This window comes from Anabrus simplex, chromosome 4 (assembly GCF_040414725.1).
Source record: "Anabrus simplex isolate iqAnaSimp1 chromosome 4, ASM4041472v1, whole genome shotgun sequence".
NCBI lineage: Eukaryota > Metazoa > Arthropoda > Insecta > Orthoptera > Tettigoniidae > Anabrus > Anabrus simplex.
Genome location: NC_090268.1, coordinates 19,109,509 through 19,133,966, shown reverse-complemented (window position 1 = coordinate 19,133,966; position 24,458 = coordinate 19,109,509). Strand labels below are relative to the sequence as shown.

Here is a 24,458-nt window from a genome sequence, read left to right as displayed (position 1 = left end):
ATAAATAAATTACAGTATATCTAGGAGGAAAGTGTTACTAAGATATTAACTTCAAGTTGCTAAAGCAAATCTGGATAAATGAAAGAAGAATTATTTAACAGGTTATTATTTAAAAACTGAAATTAGATATTTTAATGGTTATAGCATCTGCCATGCCAACTTGCCACGGGCTGGCTCGTCACCGTATTCGGCCCACCCCCTTACTTCAACTGCACCAATCACGAGCAGCACTTAATTGCTAGGCCAGCCCCACTCGCTTCTGCCCGCGGTCCCGTAGCAGAGGAGTATGGAAATGACTCCACGATTAATCTGGAGTCTTCCATTTCGCGAGGTTCCTGGATCCATCGAGCATCCGGACTATTCTAGAAGGGCCAGCGTAGGTATATAAGAGAGGAACGACCTGCCTGCATTCAGTGAGAGTTAGACTGAGAGTGAGTGAGTGAGGAATGAGAGTGAGATTGAGTTCGCTGGCGTGAGTTAGAGAAGAACGCAGTCAGTGATAGCCTGGGCTGAGATGACAGCCTGATGGAGTATCTGCCTGTTGGAGCCGAGGACTCGTTCCTGTTTCCCTGATGTCATGTGTGTGAGTCCCTTGAGGCCGGCTGCTGGAGAAGAATCTTGGGTGTTCTGGAGCAGCGCAAAGGGAACACTGGGTGATGACGTGTGCAGACTTTGAACGGAGTTCGACGGATTGAGTGAAGAACGGATACTATCCCGACCTGCGAGACTGACGTGTAGGCTGTGGACCGTGACAGCGCTAACGAGTGTGACTGAGTGGCTGAGAGAGTGTAGTGTATATAATCGATGACTCTGTGTGTGTGTCATTGTAGATGGAACATGAGAAACTAAGGGAGAGAGAGCGCGAACCGTGTAAGTGTACTTGTGTAAGTTGTAAGCTCGGCAATCGTATGTGTGCGTGTGTAAATCTGTAATTGTAGTGCTGAGTTAATAAATTTTAGAAATAGGACGCTACCAGGTTCTCTACTCATTTATTTACTTATTTACCCTACCAACATATTCCAACTGTCATCAGAAGTGGGATGGACAAGTGTGATAAACTAGTGGATAACCTCTTACATTAAAACTGGTGTCAGAATCGAGTACCTGGTAGCGAATTGTGTAGTCGACAGAAATTTCTACTAGCAAAATGAATTCCGAACAGCTCCAGATTTTTCTAAGCAAGTTTAGTGAGCTTGAAAATAAAATCTTATCAACCTATGGCGAACTCGTTAGTGAACTGAGATCTGAACGGAGTTCTATCCCGGACCAGCTGAAAACAGATTTAAGCGAACGGAAAAGTGAGCAGTTAAAGTCGAAACCGAGGTCGACAGTGATGATATGCGGGATGACAACGAACTGGACGAGAAGCGGTCCGAAGAGATGCTCGCGGTTGTGGAGTCCGAAGTTCGAGGCCCAGCGGTGGAAGTGAGTGCCCTGCGTGCGGAAACGAGGGCTGTGGATACGCGAATGAATCCCGCTAGCCGCGACGGCAACTCCACCATCGTAAAGTTGGAAACCCTACAGGACGACAGGATTATTTCCAAGATGACATGCCGGACCCAGTTCGAGAATGGATAGACATCCAAGAAGAGTGCCAAATACCCGATCGCCGGACTACGTGTACAAAAGATGATAGTTCAACGCAGCCCCCAGCCAAGTTCGACCTACAAGGAGGTTGAGGGAGTGCTCGACGTACACTGCGGTGTCCACCAACCGAGAGCCACCTACCGAGTCCAGCGTACAGATATAACACCGCAGATAATCGACGCCAAGATCAAGCGACTAGGTGACGTGATTGTGGAAGAGTTATCCCGAGGTGACACCAAGCTCAAGGCGGCTGATGCCTGTGATAAACTACGTGGCGCTGAGATCCGTCCAGGGAGGACGATCGGCAAGAAACAGATCTACAAAGAGGCTCTGACGATGGTCCCTGAGACAGGGGCAGCGATTGCAATGGCATGGCTGGAGGGACCCCTACTAGGAGACGGAGCAGCAGTGGAAGACGATCTGATGACAACGAACGAGGATGCCACCTGCCCAGGACACTTGTTCCGGGACGAAGCTGCGTGCCGGTATGAACATCAAATTCTGCACCCCGGAAGAAAAGGAAATCCAGCAGGTCTAAATCTGGGATGAGCAAACCAGTCCCGGACATCGCACCAGAGGACTACGAAGGAGCTCAAGCCCTGAAAGTGGACACGGGTGTGGAGGAAAGGAAAACCACCAAAGTTCTGGCTGGCGCGTGAAGACTTGCTGATCGTTATCAACAGGAACGAGGACACCGTCGACCGGACCCAGCGGATCCCCCATGGGAAGGTGGTGGCCAACTGAACAAACCGTATTGCAGCATATCGTAAAGCAGCTCGGGACAAGCAGCCTTAAGGAGGGGGCAATGTAATGGTTATAGCGTCTGCCATGCCAACTTGCCATGGGCCCGGCTCGTCACCGTATTCGGCCCACCCTCTTACTTCAAATGCACCAATCACGAGTAGCACTTAAGTGCTAGGCCAGCCCCACTCGCTTCTGCCCGCGGTCCTGTAGCAGAGGAGTATGGAAATGACTCCACGATTAATCTGGAGTCTTCCATTTCGCGAGGTTCCTGGATCCATCGAGCATCCGGACTATTCTAGAAGGGCCAGCGCAGGTATATAAGAGAGGAATGACCTGCCTGCAGTCAGTGAGAGTTAAACTGAGAGTGAGTGAGTGAGGAATGAGAGTGAGATTGAGTTCGCTGGCATGAGTTAGAGAAGAGCGCAGTCAATGATAGCCTGGGCTGAGATGACAGCCTGATGGAGTATCTCCCCGTTGGAGCCGAGGACTCGTTCCTGTTTCCCTGACGTCGTGTGTGTGAGTCCCTTGAGGCCGGCTGCTGGAGAAGAACCTTGGGTGTTCTGGAGCAGCGCAAAGGGAACACTGGGTGACGACGTGTGCAGACTTTGAACAGAGTTCGACAGATTGAGTGAAGAGTGGATACTATCCCGACCTGCGAGACTGACGTGTAGGCTGTGGACCGTGACAGCGCTAACGAGTGTGACTGAGTGGCTGAGAGAGTGTAGTGTAAATAATCGATGACTCTGCGTGTGTGTGATATTGTAGATGGAACATGAGAAACTAAGGGAGAGAGAGCGCAAACCGTGTAAGTGTCCTTGTGTAAGTTGTAAGCTCGGCAATCCTGTGTGTGCGTGTGTAAATCTGTAATTGTAGTGCTGAGTTAATAAATCTTAGAAATAGGATGCTACCAGGTTCTGTACTCATTTATTTACTTATTTACCCCGCCAACACGTTACAATATATATTCGAGATATATTCGATTCATGCATTACTTTTTGTTTGCTTTAGCATTCCTGCCTGAACGTTTATGGTTAGATTTGTCTACTCCCTCATTTAGAAAACATTGTATCATCACATTCAGACACTTGTCAATAAACAGATCAGCACATTTCTGTCTTTTTCTCTTGGGAGGACTACCACTTTTGGAAGGGTCGGTAGCATTTGATGTTTTATTTTTTTGGAGATTCTATGTTGGTACAGATCTCGGCTTTAATCTGAGAAGAGGGATAAAAGAAAGAAAAGCATGAAAATGTTGTCAATAGTTATGGTTTTAGGAATATTTACATTCAGTTAGAGTAAGAATATGACATACACTTGTCTGTATAGTCGGAGATTTCTAAAGTCGCTGGCCTGGAAATGATCTGGACAGATCTTATAATTCTTATTCAAGCGTAATGTCTCTTCTTTCTTGTACACCTTATCAAAATCACTTCTCTAACATTTTAAAACCCACAGATCACACCTACAACAACACATCGGTCATCATCATCGGTTTTCCCTTCCAGCGAGCCGGGTAGGGTGTTTGAAAATGAGCGTCTTACAAAGTTGCCTTATCAAAAAGATTTTGTTGTCCTTGACAGATTCCCAAATCCATCCTCTTCTCTCCACGTCTTCCCTCAGTTGGTCCATCCATCTTCTTCTTGGTCTTCCAGTTGGTCTTCTACCTGTTATTCTCTTTTCTAAATAAGCACGTGTTAACCTTGTGCTATTCATTCGTTTAACTTTCCCAAACCATTTAAATCTAGATGACCTAAGTCTTTCCTCCATTAATTCATTTAGACCTAGGTTAGATCGGATCTCATCATTTTTCACGTGCTCAAGTTGTGTCTTTTGGAGGGCAGTTCTAAGAAATTTCATTTCACAGGCTTGAATCCTACTACAATCCTTTGATGTTACTGTGCAGGTTTCCAGAGAATATGTAAGGGTGGGAATGAAATATGACTTGTACAGGGTAATTTTTGTTCTTTGTGGGACCTTCTCATCCCATAGAAGGTGTCTAATGATACTGTAAAAGTTAGAGCCTTTGGTTACTCTGTTTGTTATTTCTCTCTCAGCTCTGTTATTATCGGCCATTATGCTTCCTAAATAACTGTATTGGTGTACTACTTCAACTTGGTGGTCCTGTATTTTTATGTTGCATTCTGTATTATGTCTGCTAATTTTCAATGCTACTGTTTTTGATGGGTTCAGTTTCATTCGATAATCATAAAACTTCTTACACCATGCATTCAGATTATTTTGCACTCCCTTCTCTGTGTCATCCCTTATTGCCACATCATCTGCAAACACCAGAGCCTGAAGATCTTTATTACCTTTTCCTTTTAGTTCCTTTAAAATGGTATCCATATCTGCTATGAATAGAAGAGGTGATAAGGCACTTCCCTGTTGTACGCCTTTAGTTGTATTGAACCATTCAGAGTGACCAACTCTGATTCTGACACAGTTTTTACAATTACTATATAGCATTTGGATCTTCCTAATAAGGTACTCCGGTACACCCATTTTTCTAAGACTTTTCCAAATATTTGACCTAGGAACATTATCATATGCCTTTTCAAGGTCCATAAACACAATAATTAGGTCTTTTCCTCTGTCCAGTGTTTGTCTGCCAATATCCTCAAAGCAAATATCAGATCTGTTGTGCTTCTTCCAGTCCTAAAGCCATGTTGTTCCTCTTCTAAGACGCTCTAGTATATCCCTTACTCTGGCTTCAATGATCTTCTCCATAATTTTAAGGCCGTGTGATAAGAGGGTAATGCCTCTGTAATTTTCACTTTTCCTTCTACTCCCTTTCTTAAAGATAGGAACTATCACCCCTTTTGTCCAATCATCAGGTATTTCATTATCCTTCCATATCATTCTGAGAACTCTATACAACCACTGTATTCCTGGCGGACCAGCAGCTTTAATCATGTCAGCTGTACCTTCATCAGTTCCTGCTGACTTACCACTTCTCATCCTTTGGAGAGCTTGCTCTACTTCTGTCCATGTAATTGGGATATCATCCTCTATTGTTTTCTGTCCTACATCCTCAACAGAGATCTCTTTAGGACCATTTAGGAGCTTGTCAAAATACTGTCCCATTGTATCCATGATATCTTTCTTATTGTGAACTATATTCCCATCTGCTGTCTCCAGAGCTGTAATTGAAGATTAACTGCTGCAATATACAATAAAATAAGCTTATTATATTTTAAGCCAGTTAAAAAATGGGTCGCACAGGTCAAAAGTTTAGGAAGTACTATAAAAATCTCTTTGTCATTGGAAGAATATATATGTAAACACAATACTTACTTACATTTTCTCGCCACGAGGGAAACGGAGAAAAGACCGCGAATCCTTCTGCACTTTATAATTATTGCAGCCAAACACAGCACATATACTTCCACTGATGTCGAGAGGAGATATAAATGAATGACACATGCTACTATTTACTTACGTTAACTTACTGCAAATGCTTAAAAAAATACCAAAAATTTCACAAACTAATACACGTGCTCTTATGACAGAATCAGTAACACCAGGTCACACCACTAGAAAGAGCTCCAATTGGTGTCTCTCGATATCCCGCAGACTGTCCTGTATTATCTCTACTGAATTTGATATTAGTAATGGTTTCTTTATTATTTAATTATGTGCATTCTGAGTATAGATGTCTAAAATGCAAAGTTAATTTTTAATGGATCATTTAAAAAGAAAGTACACATTCATTCTTCACCCCTCTCCTTCAGGCAGTGCGCAGTCAGTATGCACCGTGTGGCAATTGTTTAAACATCATTTGTGCCACATAGCAATAGAAGTGATTGGCAATTTATAACATTTAAAACATTTTTAGAAGTTCTCAAGCTTTGGAACATTTCCATTACAGTCCAAGATATGAGTCACAAAGCTGCATTATAGTACTTAGCAACCCTGATCATCAGATCACATGAACTTCGATATAACGGAAACTTATACTAATCGTATCACTTAGAGAGAGAAGAAGAAGAAAAGAACAATATATATCATAGCTTTTCCCTTAATATATCAATCATTTATTGAGCTACTAGGTATCAAATAATCCAGGTGCACTTAAAATAATTATCAGTTAATTGGATGCTATTTACACATTTATTCATTTGGAAGGAAGAAATTGAGAAAAGGATATAGGCTACATTATACTGGAGTGGTGGCCGAGAGGCAATAAATGGAATGGGACTAATCATTTCAAAGCAATTGGAGGAGTATGTTGAAGTGATAGAATATGTGAGTTGCAGAAAAATGAAGATTAGACTAAAGATGAAGAATGGAGTAATGGACTTCATACAATTGTATGCACCACAGATGGGAAACAGGGAAGAAGATATTGAAGGATTCTTGAAGAAATTAGAAAGAGAAATTTCAGGTGTGGAAGTGGTTATTATGGAGATTTGAATGCACAGGTCAGAAACGAGAGACAAGGAAAGGAAGAAGTCATTGGACCATATGAATATGGGGAAAACGAATCGCGAAGGAGAGGAACTAGTGGACTTCTGTAAAAGGAATAGACTTATAGTGGGGAATACGTGGTTTCGAAAGAAAAACAACAGGAAAATTATGAGATATGGGTGGGGTGACAGAAGAACAAAGTCAGTAATTGAGTACTTTTTGGTGGAAAAGACAAATCGCAGGAAGTTGATGGATGTGACAGCTTTACCAGGAGAAGATGAGGACCATAAAGTTGTGGATGCAAAATTACAGTTGGAAAAAATGGCAAAACTAAAAGAGATAAGAAAAAGCAAAATAAAAGTATAGAAATTTAAAAACAAAAATGTACAGGAAGATTTTCAGGAGAGATTGAAGCAACAGATCCCAGTTACTAAAGTGGAAAATGTAGAAGAGGAGTAGGCCAATTTTAAAAAGGCGTTTGTTAGTGTAGCAGAGAGCGCTTGAGGCAGGACATCTACAAGAGTGAAAGAAAAGGAGACACCGTGGTGGAATGAGGAAATGGGGAAAGTGGTAAAAATAATAATAATCGTTTGGCCTCAGCTACTGTGTGCAGACATTTCAATTTGACGCCATCTGGCTGTTTTCTCGTCAATTTCGACGTTCCATTTTACTCTAGGCCCACGAGATGGCAGACCAAGTAAACCGAAACTCTCTTGGGCGTCTATGGCTGAGATTTTAATGAATTTTGTCAGGTAAACACCAAATGTCACCAGAGATCTTTTACATGCCAACATCCAAGAACCAAGAATGAGTTAGCTGAAAAATTTATAATGTCCAATAACGGACCATTTATATTGGTATTATAAATTTACTCATTCAGGACAAATATTTCATATTCCCTATGGGAATCAACATCTATATCATCTGATGGCCAAGCAGGCATCAATTTTTGCTGATGAGACAAAGTCTCTTAGTGCATTGGCACTGCCGGTGGCTCCAGTTAGCCTACGCAGTGGCCTCCACGGTATGCACTAGCCAGCGTATTGGTAGGTGTGCTAGGTACCAACTGATGAGCCCACCCTAGCACACGAGGGCGAAACGCTGGTAACCAAGAATGAGTTAGCTGGAAAATTTATAATGTCCAATAACGGACCATTTATATTGGTATTATAAATTTACTCATTCAGGACAAATATTTCATATTCCCTATGGGAATCAACATCTATATCATCTGATGGCCAAGCAGGCATCAATTTTTGCTGATGAGACAAAGTCTCTTAGTGCATTGGCACTGCCAGTGGCTCCAGTTAGCCTACGCAGTGGCCTCCACGGTATGCACTAGCCAGCGTATTGGTAGGTGTGCTAGGTACCAACTGATGAGCCCACCCTAGCACACGAGGGCGAAACGCTGGCAACCAAGAATGAGTTAGCTGGAAAATTTATAATGTCCAATAACGGACCATTTATATTGGTATTACTGCAACATGGAGTGTCGAATGGACTTCTTTCCGCCCTTCAAAAATCCGACTACCTCCACCGGGTTTGAACCCGCTATCTTGGGATTCGGAAGCCGACACTCTACCACTGATCCACAGAGGCAGCCGGGGAAAGAGGTGAAAGAAAAGAAGACAGCATGGCGAGAATGGAACCAAGATCAAACAGAAGAAAGCAAAAGGAAGTATCTAAACAGTAAACAGAGATGTAGAAAGGTGGTAGGAGAAGAAAAGAAGAGTTGGGAAGAATTTACACAAAAAACGGAAGTGGATGTAAGTGGCATTAAAAGGATGATGTATGGACTTATAAGAAGAGGGCAGAAAGAGTTGCCATAAAGCTAGTGAAAAAGGAAGATGGGGAACTGTTAACACACTCAGAAGAGATAAAGAGAAGATGGAGGAGTATTTCGATACCGGTAAGCTATTGATTGTGAACAACTGTACAGGGGAGATAGATGACATTCATAGATATAGAAAATTCATATGATAGTGTACGCAGAGAGAAGATTTGGGAAACCATGGTTAAAAAGAGACTTGGAAGAGAAATATTAGAAATGGTGCAAGCAATGTACAACTGTGTTAGCAGAGTACTGACCCCATTTGGAAAGACAGAACGGTTTAGGAATAAGACTGGACTAAGTCAGGGGAGTGTGCTGTCACCTCTTTTGTTTATTATGGTCATGTAAAGGAAACCAAGGAAGCCTATGGAGATAAAGAGATGAAGATACTGCTATTTGCAGATGATGGAGTGGTCTGGGGAAAGAACAGCAAAGAGGTACAACAACAACTAGATGTACTGAACAAAAAAATTGAGAAATCTGGCATAAAAATCAGAACAGAGAAAAGCAAGACTATGGCGATGTCAAAAGGGGGAAAGGCAAGGAAAGGGCACTGTGAAAATTGGAAGTCAGAGTCTGGAAGTTGTAGACAGCTTTAAATACCTAGGAATGAATTAATGTAAAATGCTAGGCTGGACATGGAGATTAGCAGGAGGGTACAGCAGAGTGATGCATTCTACCAGAGTGTTAGAAAACTTGTTTGGAACAAAGAAGTACCAAAGAAAAGTAAAGAGATAATGTACAAAATTTACTGTGTACCCATACTGACTTATGCAGCTGAGACATGCAGTTTGACTAGCAGGCAAGAGAGTAGAATTCAAGCCAGTGAGATGAAATTCCTAGGAAGTATGATAGGAAAGACAAGGAAAGACAGAGTGAGAAATGAAGGAAGTTGGGATAGGAAAGCTAAATGAGAGAGTTGAAAAGAATAAACTAAGATGGATTGGACATGTAAAGAGGATGGAGGAGAATAGAATTCCAAGGCAGATGCTGGAGGCAAAGTGTGAGGGCAAGAGAGTGAGAGGAAGACTGGAACAAGATGGTTTGATCAGTGAAGAGCGGCATAAGAAGACGAAATTTAGACTGGGACAAGATTGTGGAAGAGGAATGGTGGAAGGAAAGAGAAAGATGGAGAGGTACGATAAATACCCCAACCTGGAAGGAGCTGGATATGGGGAAATGATGATTATGATGATGATGATGATGATGATTATTATTATTATTATTATTATTATTCTTCCTTCGTTATGCCCATTCATAGAGCGCGTTTGAACTTGATAGTTGGTTTGATGGTTTGTGCCTTCTTATCCTCCCAAAATCTCTTCATGAATGCACTGTGTTGCATCTTGCGTTCTGTCGACCACTTCCTACCAGTTGTCTTTTTTGGTTTCTCCCTAAATTTATGATTAGCTACTTTGGTTCTAAAAGCTCCACGATTTTCCATGATGTCGTCTGTAATATTTATTTCTTGGAGGTCCGCCTTAGTTTCTTCTAGCCATTTTATTTTGACCTTCTTTGAGTTGATTACTTTGAATAATCTTTTAGTTAGTCTGTCGCTGTTCATTCTGTAGATATGGCCATAGAAATTAAGGCGCCTTTTCCGTACAGCATCAGTAAACCTGTCGGTGAAGGAGTAGAGGTCCGCTGTTTTCCTCTTAATCCACATTCCATTTTCTCTCGTAGGACCATAAATTTTCCTGAGAATTTTCCGCTCCTGCTTTTCAATTTCTGTAATTTTAGAGTGACCACCTAAGCATATGGTTTCTGAGGCATATAAAGCTTCGGGCAATACAACTGTCTTGTAGTGTCGTAATTTTGCATTACGCGATATGACTCTTTTGTTGTAGTAATTCCACGTCAGTCTGTATGCCTTATGTAGTTTGGTGTTTCTTTCTACATTGGCACTACTGTCTAATCCTGATGGTAGTATAATTTCTCCAAGGTATTTGAAGGAGGGCACCTGTGAAATTGTGCCGTTTTCCATCTCTAGCGGAGTTCTTTTGCTATTTTGACGTAGATTTTCCATGTACTTGGTTTTCTCGTAGGATATCTGGAGGCCTGCCTTTGATGCTATATTGTGTAGTCTCTGTATGGCATACCTTGTTTCATCCTTGGTCTTAGTAATGATTGCGAGATCATCAGCAAATGCTAAACATTTCACATTGACCTTGCTTCCCAAATTTCCGATGTTCACACCCTTGATATCCTTTTCCCACTCTCTAATAACTTTGTCTAGAACTAAGTTAAACAGAATAGGGGAGATGCTGTCACCTTGACGAACGCCCGTACATATTTCAAAAGGCTCAGAGATTTCTCCAAGGAATTTCACTTTAGAGGTCGTACTTGTGAGGGTCTGCTGGATAAGTGCTCTGGTCTTCTTGTCCACTCTGAGTTCTTCTAGGGTATCAAATACTGTCTGTCTGTCCACAGAGTCATACGCCTTCTTAAAATCCACAAAGGTGACGATCGTGCTGGCACTTCGGCGAATCCTTAATATCGTCTTCAAGTTCCATATTTGTTCTGCACATGATCGACCTTTCCTGAAACCCGCTTGGTACTCGCCAATCAGATGATCTGTCTGTTCTTCTAACCGGTTCAAGAGAGCTTTGGAAAGGATTTTGTATGCGATTGGCAGTAGAGATATGCCTCTATAGTTGTTTGGATCTGCCTTGTCACCTTTCTTGTGCAATGGGTGTATTAATGCACACTTCCAATCCTGTGGAATCATTTCCGTTTCCCATATTTCTACTAGGATTGCATGAATTTTGCTTACAAGATCATCTCCAAGTTTACACATCTCCGCAGTGATGCCGTCCTCTCCAGGAGCTTTATTATTTTTAAGCGATCGTATAATCTCTGCTGTTTCCTGTATTGTCGGTGGCTGTGAATCGGGGTTGGGCATGGGCTTTTCAAAGTTCAGTCTTTCCTTTGGAGGATCACAATTGAGGAGGTCTCGGAAGTAGTCAGCTAGAATAGTGCAGTTCTCTTTGGTGTTCGTTTCTAATGTTCCATTTGCTCGACGGAAACATAAAGATGGTGGTTGATAGCTAGATAAATTCTCACGGAAGGTCTTGTAGAAATTCCTGGAGTTGTTTCTAAGGAAATCTTGTTCGATTTCCATGAGTCTATTTTTGTCATAGGCTCGTTTCTCCCTGCGGATTATTTTTGAGGAGATTTTCTGAACTTTTAGGAAGGTCTCCCATCTCTTAGTTGTTTGATGTCCATTCCACTGATTCCATGCTTTCATCCGTTCATCAATGGCTTTATCACAGGTCGTGTTCCACCACCTATGTTTGCGTTTCCTTGGAGGCTGCCCTAATTTCATGGCTGATGTCTGAAGTGTTTTACGAAGGCCTGGCCAGTCCTTGGGGTCCTGGTCTCGTATGTCTTGTAGAAAGGTCGTGGCGTTCTGTCGAAGACATTCTGGATCAACTCTTAGAGATCTTTTGTGTTTAGGTCTGCATCTGTTGGGTTGGAATCTCACTTTGATTTGTGTTAGGTAGTGGTCCGAGTCGACAAATCCCTTCCGTACTCTAACATTTTGGATCTCACACATATTCTTTCTGGAGATTGCGACGTGATCGATCTGGAATTCGCCCAATAACGGGTTTGGTGATTTCCACGTTTTCTTCTTATGTGGGGGTCTCGCAAAATGCGTAGACATTAGTTTTAAGACAAATGTTTTACAGAAGTCTATAAGACGTTCTCCATTCTTGTTCGTTCTCCAATGTGCCGAGTGATGACCAACAATCCATTTGTGTTTCCTCTCTCTGCCAACCTGTGCATTAAAATCACCTACTAAGATTTTCACGTGGTGCTTTGGAATCTTGCTAGTGGTTTCTTCTAAGAGTTCCCAGAAGGCTTCCACTTTCTCTGGTTTTTTTTTATTGTCAGTGTTTGTGGGAGCGTGGGCATTGACCAAGGAGTAAGCTTTATTGCCAGATTTCACAGTAAGTACTGAGATTCTTTCAGATGGGGATGTAAAGTCAAGTACAGAACTGATGATAGTTTTTCGTACCGCAAAAGCTGTTCCAAGTTGTGTTAAGTTCCCATGGATTCTTATGGCAGGTTTACCCTTAAATATCCTGTACTCTTCAGAGTCAAAATGGTTTTCATCCTGGTAGCGCGTTTCCTGGAGTGCTATGATTTGAATATCGAACTTATCCAGGGTGTCCGTTAGCTGTTTAAGCTTGCCTGTTTTCAGTAGGGTGTTGACATTAATTGTACCTAAGAAGGTCTTTTTCTTGGGACGAAGAGATTTTGAGAAGCTCCGACTCTTCTCTGCATGATGCTCCCGATCCCCCAGAATCCGATGATCGGGAGAAACCGGACTAGGTGTGTCCAGAGCCTGGGGTAGTTGCTGTGATAACGTGTTATCCATCATGCCAATGTTGCAAGTTGAAGATACATGCAGGGGGTGATCATACTGGTATGATCACAAGGTTACAACTCGATGGTTAAGATCGAGAGGTGCCTCTTGGTGTCTTCCGGCTAAATTATCATTTACGATTACTTAGGAGTCCGTGGTTAGAACTTCGGTTGTAAGCCAAAGAGCCAGTTCTTCCGCTCTCTCAGCCGTTGGGAAATATCCTCTTCCGCCGTCGAGACCGTTGACTGCAGTCCTTTTTGCCTCAGTTGATCCACGGGTGCTTATTTGGCTTGGCCTTATTCACACCTGTCCTGCATATCTACAGGAGCATCCCCTATCAGCCATATGGGACGCGCCGTGTCGGGGTTGAGGCCCCCCACCCCAGTGTCTTCCGAGGAGTTATGTCTAGCGCTTACTCAATTCGGTGCCAGACCCCCACGAAAGCTGGCTGGGCACGGTATTATTATTATTATTATTATTATTATTATTATTATTATTATTATTATTATTATTATTATTATTATTATTATTATTATTATTTATTTGTGAGTTTCACAAATAAGAAAACTCCTCTTAGTTTTAATTACTGCATTGAGGGGGTCAAAGTTCCTTGTGGGGATCATTGTAAGTACCTACAGTAAGTGTTTGTATATATAAGTGTATATATCTGTACATATTTTTTCTACTTATACTCCATTGAACTTTCTTTTTACTGTGTTTTTTCTATACTTCTCTACTGTTATGTAAAATGGTATTTCCGTTAATAAAGTATTATTATTATTATTAAGGAAAGATTTTTATTGGGGTAATCACATAAATGGGATTGTAAATAAAGGGTACAGATCTCTGCATATGGTTATAAGGGTATTTAGGGGTTGTAGTAAGGATGTAAAGGAGAGGGCCTATAAGTTTCAGGTAAGACCTCAAGTAGAGTATGGCTCCAGTGTATGGGACTCTCACCAGGATTACTTAATTCAAGAAAAGCAGCTGGATTTGTTCTGGGTGATTTCCGACAAAAGAGTAGGGTTACAAAAATTTTGCAAAGTTTGGGCTAGGAAGAGTTGGGAGAAAGGAGACGAGCTGCTCGACTAAGCACTATGTTGATAATATAGATGTTGATTCCCATGGTATTAAGTGCTATGTTCTGGCAGTCATTGGAGAGATGGCGTGGAATGACATTAGTAGACGAATAAGTTTGAGTGGTGTCTTTAAAAGTAGGAGAGATCACAGTATGAATATGAAGTTGGAATTCCAGAGGACAAATTGCAGTTTGTAGGAAGGGGAGTTAGTGATTGGAATAACTTACCAAGGGAGATGTTCAATAAATTTCCAATTTCTTTGCAATCATTTAAGAAAAAGCTAGGAAAACAACAGATAGGGAATCTGCCACCTGGGCGACTGGCCTAAATGCAGATCAGTGGTGAGTGAGTGAGTGAGTGTGTAAGTGATTGATTGATTCATTCATTCATTCATTCATTACTGCTGTTAGTCAATGATGATTTTTTAAATTTGTTATGCTTAACAAATCCTTATTTATGAACCCTTCTTTCACGATGGATTCAAACGTTCATTTACATACATCTCTCTTGCACATTATGGAATCCAAGGTGTTTTCTTTCTTTCTTTCTTTCTTTCTTGTTTGTTTTATGACTTGCAAAAGGAAAAGGGGAATATACCATCTATCTAAATTTACAGTATCTTCTTTTATTGTAGTTGTTATTGTCATAATTAGTGATTTATTTTTTAGTGAATAACATTTGAAGGCCGAAAATCATGTAAAATATTTATTTTAATAAAGTTTGTTTTCATTTTCTTCTAGCTGGGAGTAAATGGCTATGCTTTTATTGTAACCAATAATGGCTTCATCCTAATTCATCCGGATTTACGACCTGTGGTAAGTTTAAAAGAATGTTAAAATTTCTTACACAAGCGCTAGCAACTATTTTATTTTATTTTTTCCTCCCATAATACAGGGAGTATAATTTTAAGTTTCCCACTTCTCCTCACATGCTGCAGGAATCCCCAAGCTTGTGGCTTTTTCTTTCTTTCTTTTCTTGCTAGTTGCTTTACGTCGCACCAACACAGATAGGTCTTATGGCAACGATGGGATAGGAAAGGCCTAGAAGTTGGAAGAAAGCAGCCATGGCCTTAATTGAGGTACAGCCTGGTGTGAAAATGGCAAATCACAGAAAACCATCTTCAGGGCTGCTGACAGTGGGATTCAAACCCACTATTTCCTGGATGCAAGCTCACAGCCGCATGCCTCTAACCGCACGGCCAACTCACCTGGTAGCTTGTGGCTTGTGTCAAGCTTGGCATGATGAGAAGTCTTGATAACTGACGGAGCAGTTCGCTAGTAACTATTAGAGTTTTAAGGTGTGTTATGAGTAGGGCTCGGATGTTTAAGACCTAAAAATAGCCCAAGTAAGCAAGCAAATATAACCTCAAAACTGACAAAATATGACCCAAAAATGATTAATCTAAACATGGTCATTTTAAAATAAGTTATCAATCGAAATGGCAATTCTTTGATAGATATTTGTTTGTTAACTAAATTCTTTATTCTTACTTTCATATTAATTTTCTGAGTCGCCATAAGACCTATCTGTGTTGGTGCGACGTAAAGCCACTAGCAAAAAAAATCTGAGTGTACACGTTTAGCAGTTATTCACAGTGTATGGTCCTTCACTCACTTATCAAGCTATAAAGTTCTAAGTTCGCTAAGATTATCAGATCACACAACATTTTAAAAATCAAGACCTGTTTGCACCCTACATTGGTGGTTTGAAATACGAAAAAACTAGAAATCAATCTATTTTAAAATAGTTCGGAACGTTTAAGTCCAGATTTCACTAATATTACTCAAATGCGTTAACGTTCAAATTGAGCACCACGAAATGAATTAAGTAGATGTCTTTCAATACATTATGGTAGGGCGGTAGGGCACATAGTGCAAACTTTCATACTTTTTCATTCTTCTCCGCCGATGGAATTGAGTGTATGACAAGATTCATATTCAAAGCATAAGGCGCGAAAGACCTCCGATTATCACTTAACACATTATTGTAAGAAGAGAAGCTCCTTTCTACGACACAAGACGTTATTAGTGCATATTTAAATAATGTTAAATCACTACTGTCGAGTATGCAGTCGCCTTGAAATGTACTGATAAAGAACATCATTTATCTTGCACACACAGCGAAAAGTGTCATTTCGATTAAGCACGTTTTAAAGTTTCCGTTTTACACTGTCGCCAACTATTCTATGTGATTGAAGAACTGGAAGTTCAGCACTTCTCAAAATTTCAATACGTGCATGAATTTCTAAGCTAGCAGCTTCTAAACGAGAAATTGCACTCGATATAATTCCAAAATTAGACTTAATATATGCCAGACTTTCTGACAAACTGTTAGAAAACAATTCCGGCGCAATCTTGATAGAAGAGGCAGAGTATTCCACTTGTGTTAGCTGCAGACATGATACCAAGAAACAGTTTTGTGAATATTAGTTCGTATTTGGTAAGTTGAAGGTAATTTTGCACAGCTACAGCTGTCGTCAGACCGCCGAAATATGACCGAAATATGATGTTTCTACAAAAATAGCTCAAAATATGACCTTATGACAAAAAATAGCCAAAATATGCATTTATATGACAAATAAAAATCACTTAATTGTGACGATAATCACCAGATTTGCACCAAAATCCAATCATGAAAGATAATAGACACATAAAAAATATATGACTTTTCCTAAACATCCGAGCCCTAGTTATTAGGTCATTATAAAAATGGATAGGTACAATACAGCACAGAGAATATTTTTGGTTGAGTGTTATTTGTATAAGGAGAAAAAACAATTAAAAGGCGCCTTCGAAAATTCCGCAGACACTTTCCCTGTTCTACAGTACCATCAAAACGTTATGTGAAACAACTCTTTCACAAGAGGCGTAGTACTGGTTCCATAACTAAGAAGATAAACAGCAAAGGAGAACAGCTCGCACACAGGAGAGGTTAGAAGATATACAGGCAAGTCAGTCTACATAAGTCGCTTCAAAAAGTAGCTTAGGAAACTGGTATTTCACATTTGTCAGCACATAATTTAAAAAAAATACATTTACAACTCATTCAGATTCATTTACTCATTTTTTTGTTTATTTATTTATTTATTTGTTTATCCTGAGCATGTATATAGTTGCTGAGTTCAGTTTCATTTAGTTTCTATGGCCATAATCATGCCGCTCCTTTTTGAGACGACTTTGTCCACTCGTCATCGCAAGCACTGCACTCGCTGTCACCACTTCTCCACGCTCCTATGCCTCGGTACTTGGCTATAATGTCTTAAATTATACTCCCTGTATGACTCTATGTCCCAGAGTACTTGATCCCTGAAGTATGTGGACATGTCTCTAGAGGGCACAATGATCTACCGTTATTGCACGCAAGAAATCAGTAGTCTGTCAATTGTCTTTCAGAATGGATGTAACACAGTGTAAACAGTGTTTGTTTATTAAAATAGTAATTTTGTATAGGAGAAATGCTTGAAAATGACACTTGGAAAGGTTGAAACTGTGAGGAATAATGATCTTCCATACCAGGCCATCAATAACATTTCAGCAACAACATAAAGCAAATAAAACCAGAGAAATAAATCAGAAGGATTCTTATTTCAAGAAGAGAAACCAGAGCTGACAGAGAAGTTCATCAAGAATAAAAATCCAACTAACATGACATCATAGAGAGATAGAAAGAATACTTCAGCAGCTGACTCAGTTGAGAAGAACCAACCGCAACTTTTGTCTTCCATGTCCAGACATAGCAGACCCAGATTATTCTCCATCCACTGTGGCAGAAATTAAGAAGCAATCGAGGAGGCTGAAAAGAAACAAAAGCCCTTGAGAGGGCGTGTCCAGGCAGAAAAAATAATTCAGGAGGGAGGAGAAACTCTCTACAAGAGAATCTACAGACTGATCGAGATGATATGAGTCATAGAAGAGATCCCAGAAGACCGGAAAGCAGCAATTATCTACCCAGTTCACAAGAAAAATTACAAAATGGAGTGCTGCAACTACCATGAAATCATGCTTGTGAACATCTGTCAAACTGTCTTCTTGATTTATTTCATCCCTTATCAGAGGATGTGATCGACAAGTACCAGAGTGTATATCAGAAGAGTTATTCAGCAGTGAGTCACATCTTCATGCTAACTGGGAGCATGGCCAAGAAGGCATATGACTGTATTCATCAGGAGATTCCTTTCAACTCCCTGATCGAATTTGGAATACCTATAAAGCTTGTTTTTATGGTAAATTCTACCTCGGTGAAACAAACGACAAGCTAAAGCTCAGGAGCTTACTCGCAGAGACCTACAGGGCTAAGACAAGCAAGTAGTTTTACCCATCACATTTCAACGTCATAGTGGAGAAGTAAAGCATTCATGGAATCCAGGTTGAATCCACCTAATGTCTACATGTGCTGGACGAATCGCTATCAACAGCATCATACAGTATGTGCTCACCCCACGTGAGAACTGCGGGGATGTTTGGTATTGAATCCAGGCTTTTAGCACACAATCTAGTGATTAGAAATTGTAAATCACTGCCTCTCCTAACCTGCCGGCCAGTATTCTATCAACAGGACTCAAACCGCCTAACCATGGTGTCAGAAGGGCTTACACAGTAATAATAACAATAATCATGAAAAATTAACATGATATGCATAAAATAAAAATGTCTATTAATCAAAACAAAATTAAAGCATTACAAGACGGTGGTTCGACTTGAGGTGGCATCCGGAAGTGAAACACTTTGTCAAGTCACTCAGAGAAACAGAATTGATAAATCCTAAAAGTAGAGAGAAGAATAGCTAGAACATGCATAAAAGGATATTGAAATGATGGACAATGGTGGATAGTGGCAAATGAAGTGGTGTACAGAGAACTGGAGCCCATCACAGATACTATACGGAAGAAAAATTATGGAAAAACTTGGGAATCTGAAGCAACAAGTAGGATGGATTAAGGAAGTTAAAGAGGATATCGAAGAATTACATATAACTCTGGATGATTTGCTAAACAAACCAGTAAATTTAAAGAAACTGAGAAACATAAAAATAAGATTTAAACCAAAACAAACAAATGACATACAATGAAAAGAGTACTCAGAACAAACGAAGAGCCACTGCTCTCCAGATCCGGGATAGAATTGACGAGGATGCATGAGGCCATACAGGCTTCGGAGAGCAAGAAACAAAGAAAACACTTAGTACTTTTCAATAAATCAGAAAAGATTTGGCACAGGGAAACTGCTTGAGATATTGTCAGTTGAGGGCCATTCATTCAAAAAACACCTGTAAGTTAAAATACTTAGGAGCAATTTTCATTGAGCAAATATGTGAAACAGAGATAAAAGCAAGAATCTAAGCTGATAATTGCTGTTACTAAACAGCTTCAGTTAACCTGTCAAGTTATGCAGCCTTTTGAGATAGCTCAAACTCTAGCCTGGTTGTTGTAAGGATACAAGATCTGGAGTGTAAAGAAACAGGATTACAACAATCTCCTAATGTTTTAAAGGAAAATTTTTCATAAGATCTTCAAAGCAAGAAATAACACAGTAAGAAATAACAGTACAGTTGTGAACTGGATCAAACAGATAAAGATCCAAATATTATAAGCTGCATGAGAAGCAAACATGTCATGTAAGCAGAATGTGTTTCAAGAAGCCTGTGAAGCAGATGGATCACCTGCACGAAGAGACCAAGATGTAGACAGAGGAAAAGATCTGAGTGACGGACTACATGGAAACCAGTGACAGATGAGAACTGGAAAAGTCTGGAGTAAGAGAGTGAGAGACAGAACACAGTAAAGGAGATATCTTGTGGCTGCATCCACTGAGCTTGATGAAGACGATGATCTTAAAAATTGTACATAATTGTTTTGATTTTCCTCCTAGTCAATACTCAATATTGCATTCCAATTAAGATGAAATTCTAAATAGACATGTTTCGACCCAGCATAGGATCATCCTCAGTAAAATACACTGCTGTTTGTAGAAAGTGAAACATCAAGACTGAGAGCTGTGATCACAATGCAATTTATTCCCCATATTAGAGACATGACAAGACACAAATGATTACAATTACAGAAATGTACATGCACAGTGACAGTGGAAATTCAGTACGGCATAGCACCAACACATGCTGCAATCAGAACCACTAGATGTCGTGGCATGGAATCAAAGGGCGCCTGAATATGCTGCTGGGGAATACTCTGCCACGCGGTTTGTAGGTGCGCCCATAAATCATCAACAGTGGCTGCAGGAGGACCTGAACGAACAAGGTGCCGACCAACCATATCGCGGACATGTTCAATGGGTGACATATCCGGCGAACGGGCAGGCCAGGGAAGCAGTGGTATCTGTCATTCTTCGAAGAAGGCTTGCACATTCCTCGCCACATGCAGCGAGGCATTGTCCTGCTGGAATATGGCGTCTGGAACTGCCTGCAAGAGGGGCAGTGCCTCGGGCTCTAAAACCTCCCTGATGTAGTGGTAGCTATTCAGATTACCCTCAAGACGTAGGAGGCGAGATCGTATGTTATAGGCAATCGCGCACTTGGCGTTTGTCCGCTATGCCGCTCAACAATACAGTCTGCCCGATGGCGTTCACCATGGTGGCGTCTAACGCGTATACGGCCATTACTGTAGGACAAGTTGAAGCGGGACTCGTCCAAAAACACTATATTTTGCCACTCAGCATGCCAGTGTCAGTGTTCACGTGCCCATTGCAGTCTACGGCGTTGGTGGTTGCTGGTCAATGGAAGCCGGTGCAATGGCATGCGCGCCACCAGTCAAGATGGCGGTCATCTCATGCTGTGGTCACATTGTGTCGTCGAGTAGCCTGTCAGCACTGTGTTTACTGTCCACTGGTTCCACATACGCCTCACTGTTGAAGCAGCGTACCCTGTACGAGCCGCAATGTCACGGAATGACAGACCCATCTCCTGGAGCCCTATCATTCTGCACCGTTTGAAAGCACTCACATGCTGATATTCTCTCCTCTGATGTTGGCGTGGCATAGTGGCACTTAGGTACATGTTTCCACTTCGTATGATGGCTCTGCACAGACTGAGCATTGTGTAACACTGCCTGGCCAGCACACACAGAAGGGCACTGCTGGGCCTTCGTGCACGCCATCTCTCTGCAATTTTAAACACTTATTATGGTTCCACTGTTCTACACATCGTCTGATTTTGGTGAGTTTCAGACCATTGCTTCTGAGTGTTTCACTTTCTACAAACAGCATTCTATATATAATAAACTAAAAACATTAGACACACAATATGAAGTCCACTACTCAACATCGTAGAGAATTTTTGCATTCGTATGGATCAATACGAGAATCCAGCCCTCAACTTAAATGAGATAAATGAAAGAAAAGAACATAATATTGAAAACTTTAATTCCGGTTATTTGTAGTAAAAAACAAGACCAAAAAATGTCACAAATATCACACTCGGTTTCAGTCACCACCTCCATAAAACCCGATACTCCCACACTCCCGCCCCATTTCCCATATATATTTCAGTGAGTAGAAAGCCCATTTTGAGGTCAGACTGAATAATTCATGAGATTGAAGAAAGCAGAATTCATAGGTTCCAATATTTTTTTCTAAATTGTATAATTTTTGTATAAGCTAGTTTTTTGTTTTTTTGTCATGTTTATAGTGTTTTTGCATAGTGTCCCATATGTATGTTACATTATTACTTGTAGTATTTTGGAGGATTTCTGAACACAAACAGTCAGTTAGCATTATTTTATCACATTTTGTTTATTTTTACAATGTACTCCCAAAGAGTATCAATATCATTCTGAAAATATTACTTTTCAGTAGTTGTCTATACCTATCTAAGAAGAAAATCATGTTATTGGGCAAAAAACTCCATTTTTCACTGCTTAATTAAACCTTTTCACAGTAAAGTATAGGGGTTAAAATAATAATCACCACCACCATCAAATTGGTCTGGACTTACGTTTTGTCTGTCTATCTTAGTTTCAGGGAATTCTGAAGCCAAATTATAACAGTGTAGATATGACTGAAGTGGAACTGATGTTTCAAGATACGGAGCCAAGAGAGAGAAATGAAGAACTGCTCAAGGTTTGTACTTTAGTGTAATATTGTTCATTATTAAGGAATGAAATCTGGACAATTTCCCATGATTTCCTTAGTCGCAAATATCAGATGCCTGTCTTCTTTTTGGACAACTAAGAAATACGTTTAATGATTTTGCACTGTAAGTTGGAAGATGTCCAAGAGAATATTGGTTCTTTACTTTAGGGATATATATGACAGATAGACTGTAGTAAGAACTAGGGTGGGGTGTGATAGCTGAGTGACATCATCGCTGGCTTCTAACCAAGGCAGCTGCGGTTTGAATCCCAGCCAATGTATGAGGGATTTCTGAAATGAAAGACCATATTCCTACAGTTTAGATTTCACGTCAAACCTGGAAGTCCCACAGCTGTGATCACAAAATTAACTTTGCTTTGTATTCAGTACTTAATAACTTCTCTCCTCCATTCTTTATCCTGTGTTTCCTTCTTAGACAGTAATAATTGTTCATTCCATAGAAAATTCTGGTATTTTCCTGCACTCAATTCATGTGTTTCAGTTTCGTGATGAAGTCATTAAACAATCAACTGGTTCAAAGCAGTTCGATGTGAAATATCATTTTGATAAGATGGTAAGTAAGTATATTTTTAAAAACACATCTTGTTGTTAAGCAGACATATTGTATTGTCTTATTTCATTCCATATTTCTAATATTATTTCCCTCTTCTAGAAACGTGCTGCAAATATAACAAGAAGATACTTTTATACTGGAATTGAAAATACCCCCTTTACATTAGTGATTGCTCTACCTCTGCCTTATGGAATGTACAGAATTCATGGTCAGCAAGAAATACGCTTAATGATGATACAACGTAAGTTTATTTTTGTCTGAAGCATATCCAGTAATAAATCTTATGACTATTTCAATAAACTTACTTCTAAATTGTAAGTTTATATATGGTATACGCTCATACTTGCCAATAATAATGTATTCCACATCATTTATGTGGTATTTAGTTTTTGTGCTAGTGAAGGTTTTGACAAGTTGAACAAGAATATACTGCTTTGCAATGTTCCAAATGGTGCTTTGTTCCTGATGCTAATGCTGTGAAAAACTATTTTTTGGTTGCTTTAATTTAGAACAAAGTTATTATTAATACTATGTGTTGATAATCCAGATGCAAGTGTCATTTTACTCTTTAACCCTAGACAGGACGGGCTGATTTTAGAAATGGTATTTAGACAATGTTTACTGTTAAACGATGTTTAAGCATGGCTGCCTCCTTTCAACGACATTATTTATCAGTCAGACACTGTCTAAAAACTATGTTCCACTGGCCATGTTTAAAGACTGCCGAGAACACTGTTTAACCTCAAATTTTAGGAGTGAATCACAATCAAAGGTTTTGTACCATGAAACATATAATTTTATTATCATGTTAAGACGATTCCAGGAAGAAATGTTAGGCCGAGGGCCTCCTGTGCATTGTGTGCTGCAAAAACGAAGCAGTTTATTTGAAATGTACGGTGAGGTCCAGTTTAAAATACAATTTTGCTTTTAAAAAGATAATATCAGGGACATGTTTCTTGAGCCTGGCACAAGGAACAGTCCAGTAATTGTCAACTTGACTACAGTTCTTGGCAACCGATATATTTTATGATATTTTATGATGACTACATCCATATCAGAATAACTTGTGCCGATCATCAGAGGGCTGTCACATACATCAACTGGGAGGGAATCAGTTATGTTACATTCACTGCCAAGCAAGCACACATAATAGTGATACTACGAAATAGGTTGTGTGGTGGTGGGTTTTGTTTTTGCAGATATTCATCGTGCTAATTCAGATAAATTTTCAGCAACTATGAGATAGGAAAAGGCAAGGACTGGGAAGGAAGAGTCGTGGCCATAATAACAGCCCCAGTATTTGCCTGCTGTACAAATGGGGAAAGTAGGGAAAACAATCTTCAGGGCTGCCGATCATGCGTTTCAAATGTATGATCTCCAGAATGCAAGCTACATCTATATGGCCTGTATAACTCATTCAGTTACACAGAAATATTGTTTCATCTTCCCTTCACACAAGCTATTTAGATTACACTCACCGTAACAGTGCTATAATCAAAGCTACACTTCCTCGTACGGTGGCATGTCACTTTAGTGTTGATAATACACTGACTGACAGTGACAATGCAACACCAAGGAGGAGTGGTTCGAAAGGGATGAAAGTTGGGGAAAAAACAGAGACGGCACGGATGAATAATTGATGTTTATTTCAAACCGATATGCAGGTTACACAATGCGCACGGCATCGACTCAGTAGGATGTAGGACCACTGCGAGCGGCGATGCACGCAGAAACACGTCGAGGTACAGAGTCAATAAGAGTGCGGATGGTGTCCTGAGGGATGGTT

At 40.4% G+C, this 24,458-nt stretch overlaps 1 protein-coding gene across 1 annotated transcript in view; it reads left to right on the top strand.

The window, feature by feature from the left end:
- Positions 1-24,458, top strand: part of stj (straightjacket) — a 303,422-nt gene that overhangs the window by 92,540 nt on the left and 186,424 nt on the right. The window contains exons 13-16 of the mRNA XM_068227342.1: positions 14,758-14,832; positions 21,982-22,086; positions 22,601-22,672; positions 22,772-22,913. Coding sequence (XP_068083443.1) covers positions 14,758-14,832; positions 21,982-22,086; positions 22,601-22,672; positions 22,772-22,913 — 394 coding nt within the window. The remainder of the gene's footprint in view (positions 1-14,757; positions 14,833-21,981; positions 22,087-22,600; positions 22,673-22,771; positions 22,914-24,458) is intronic.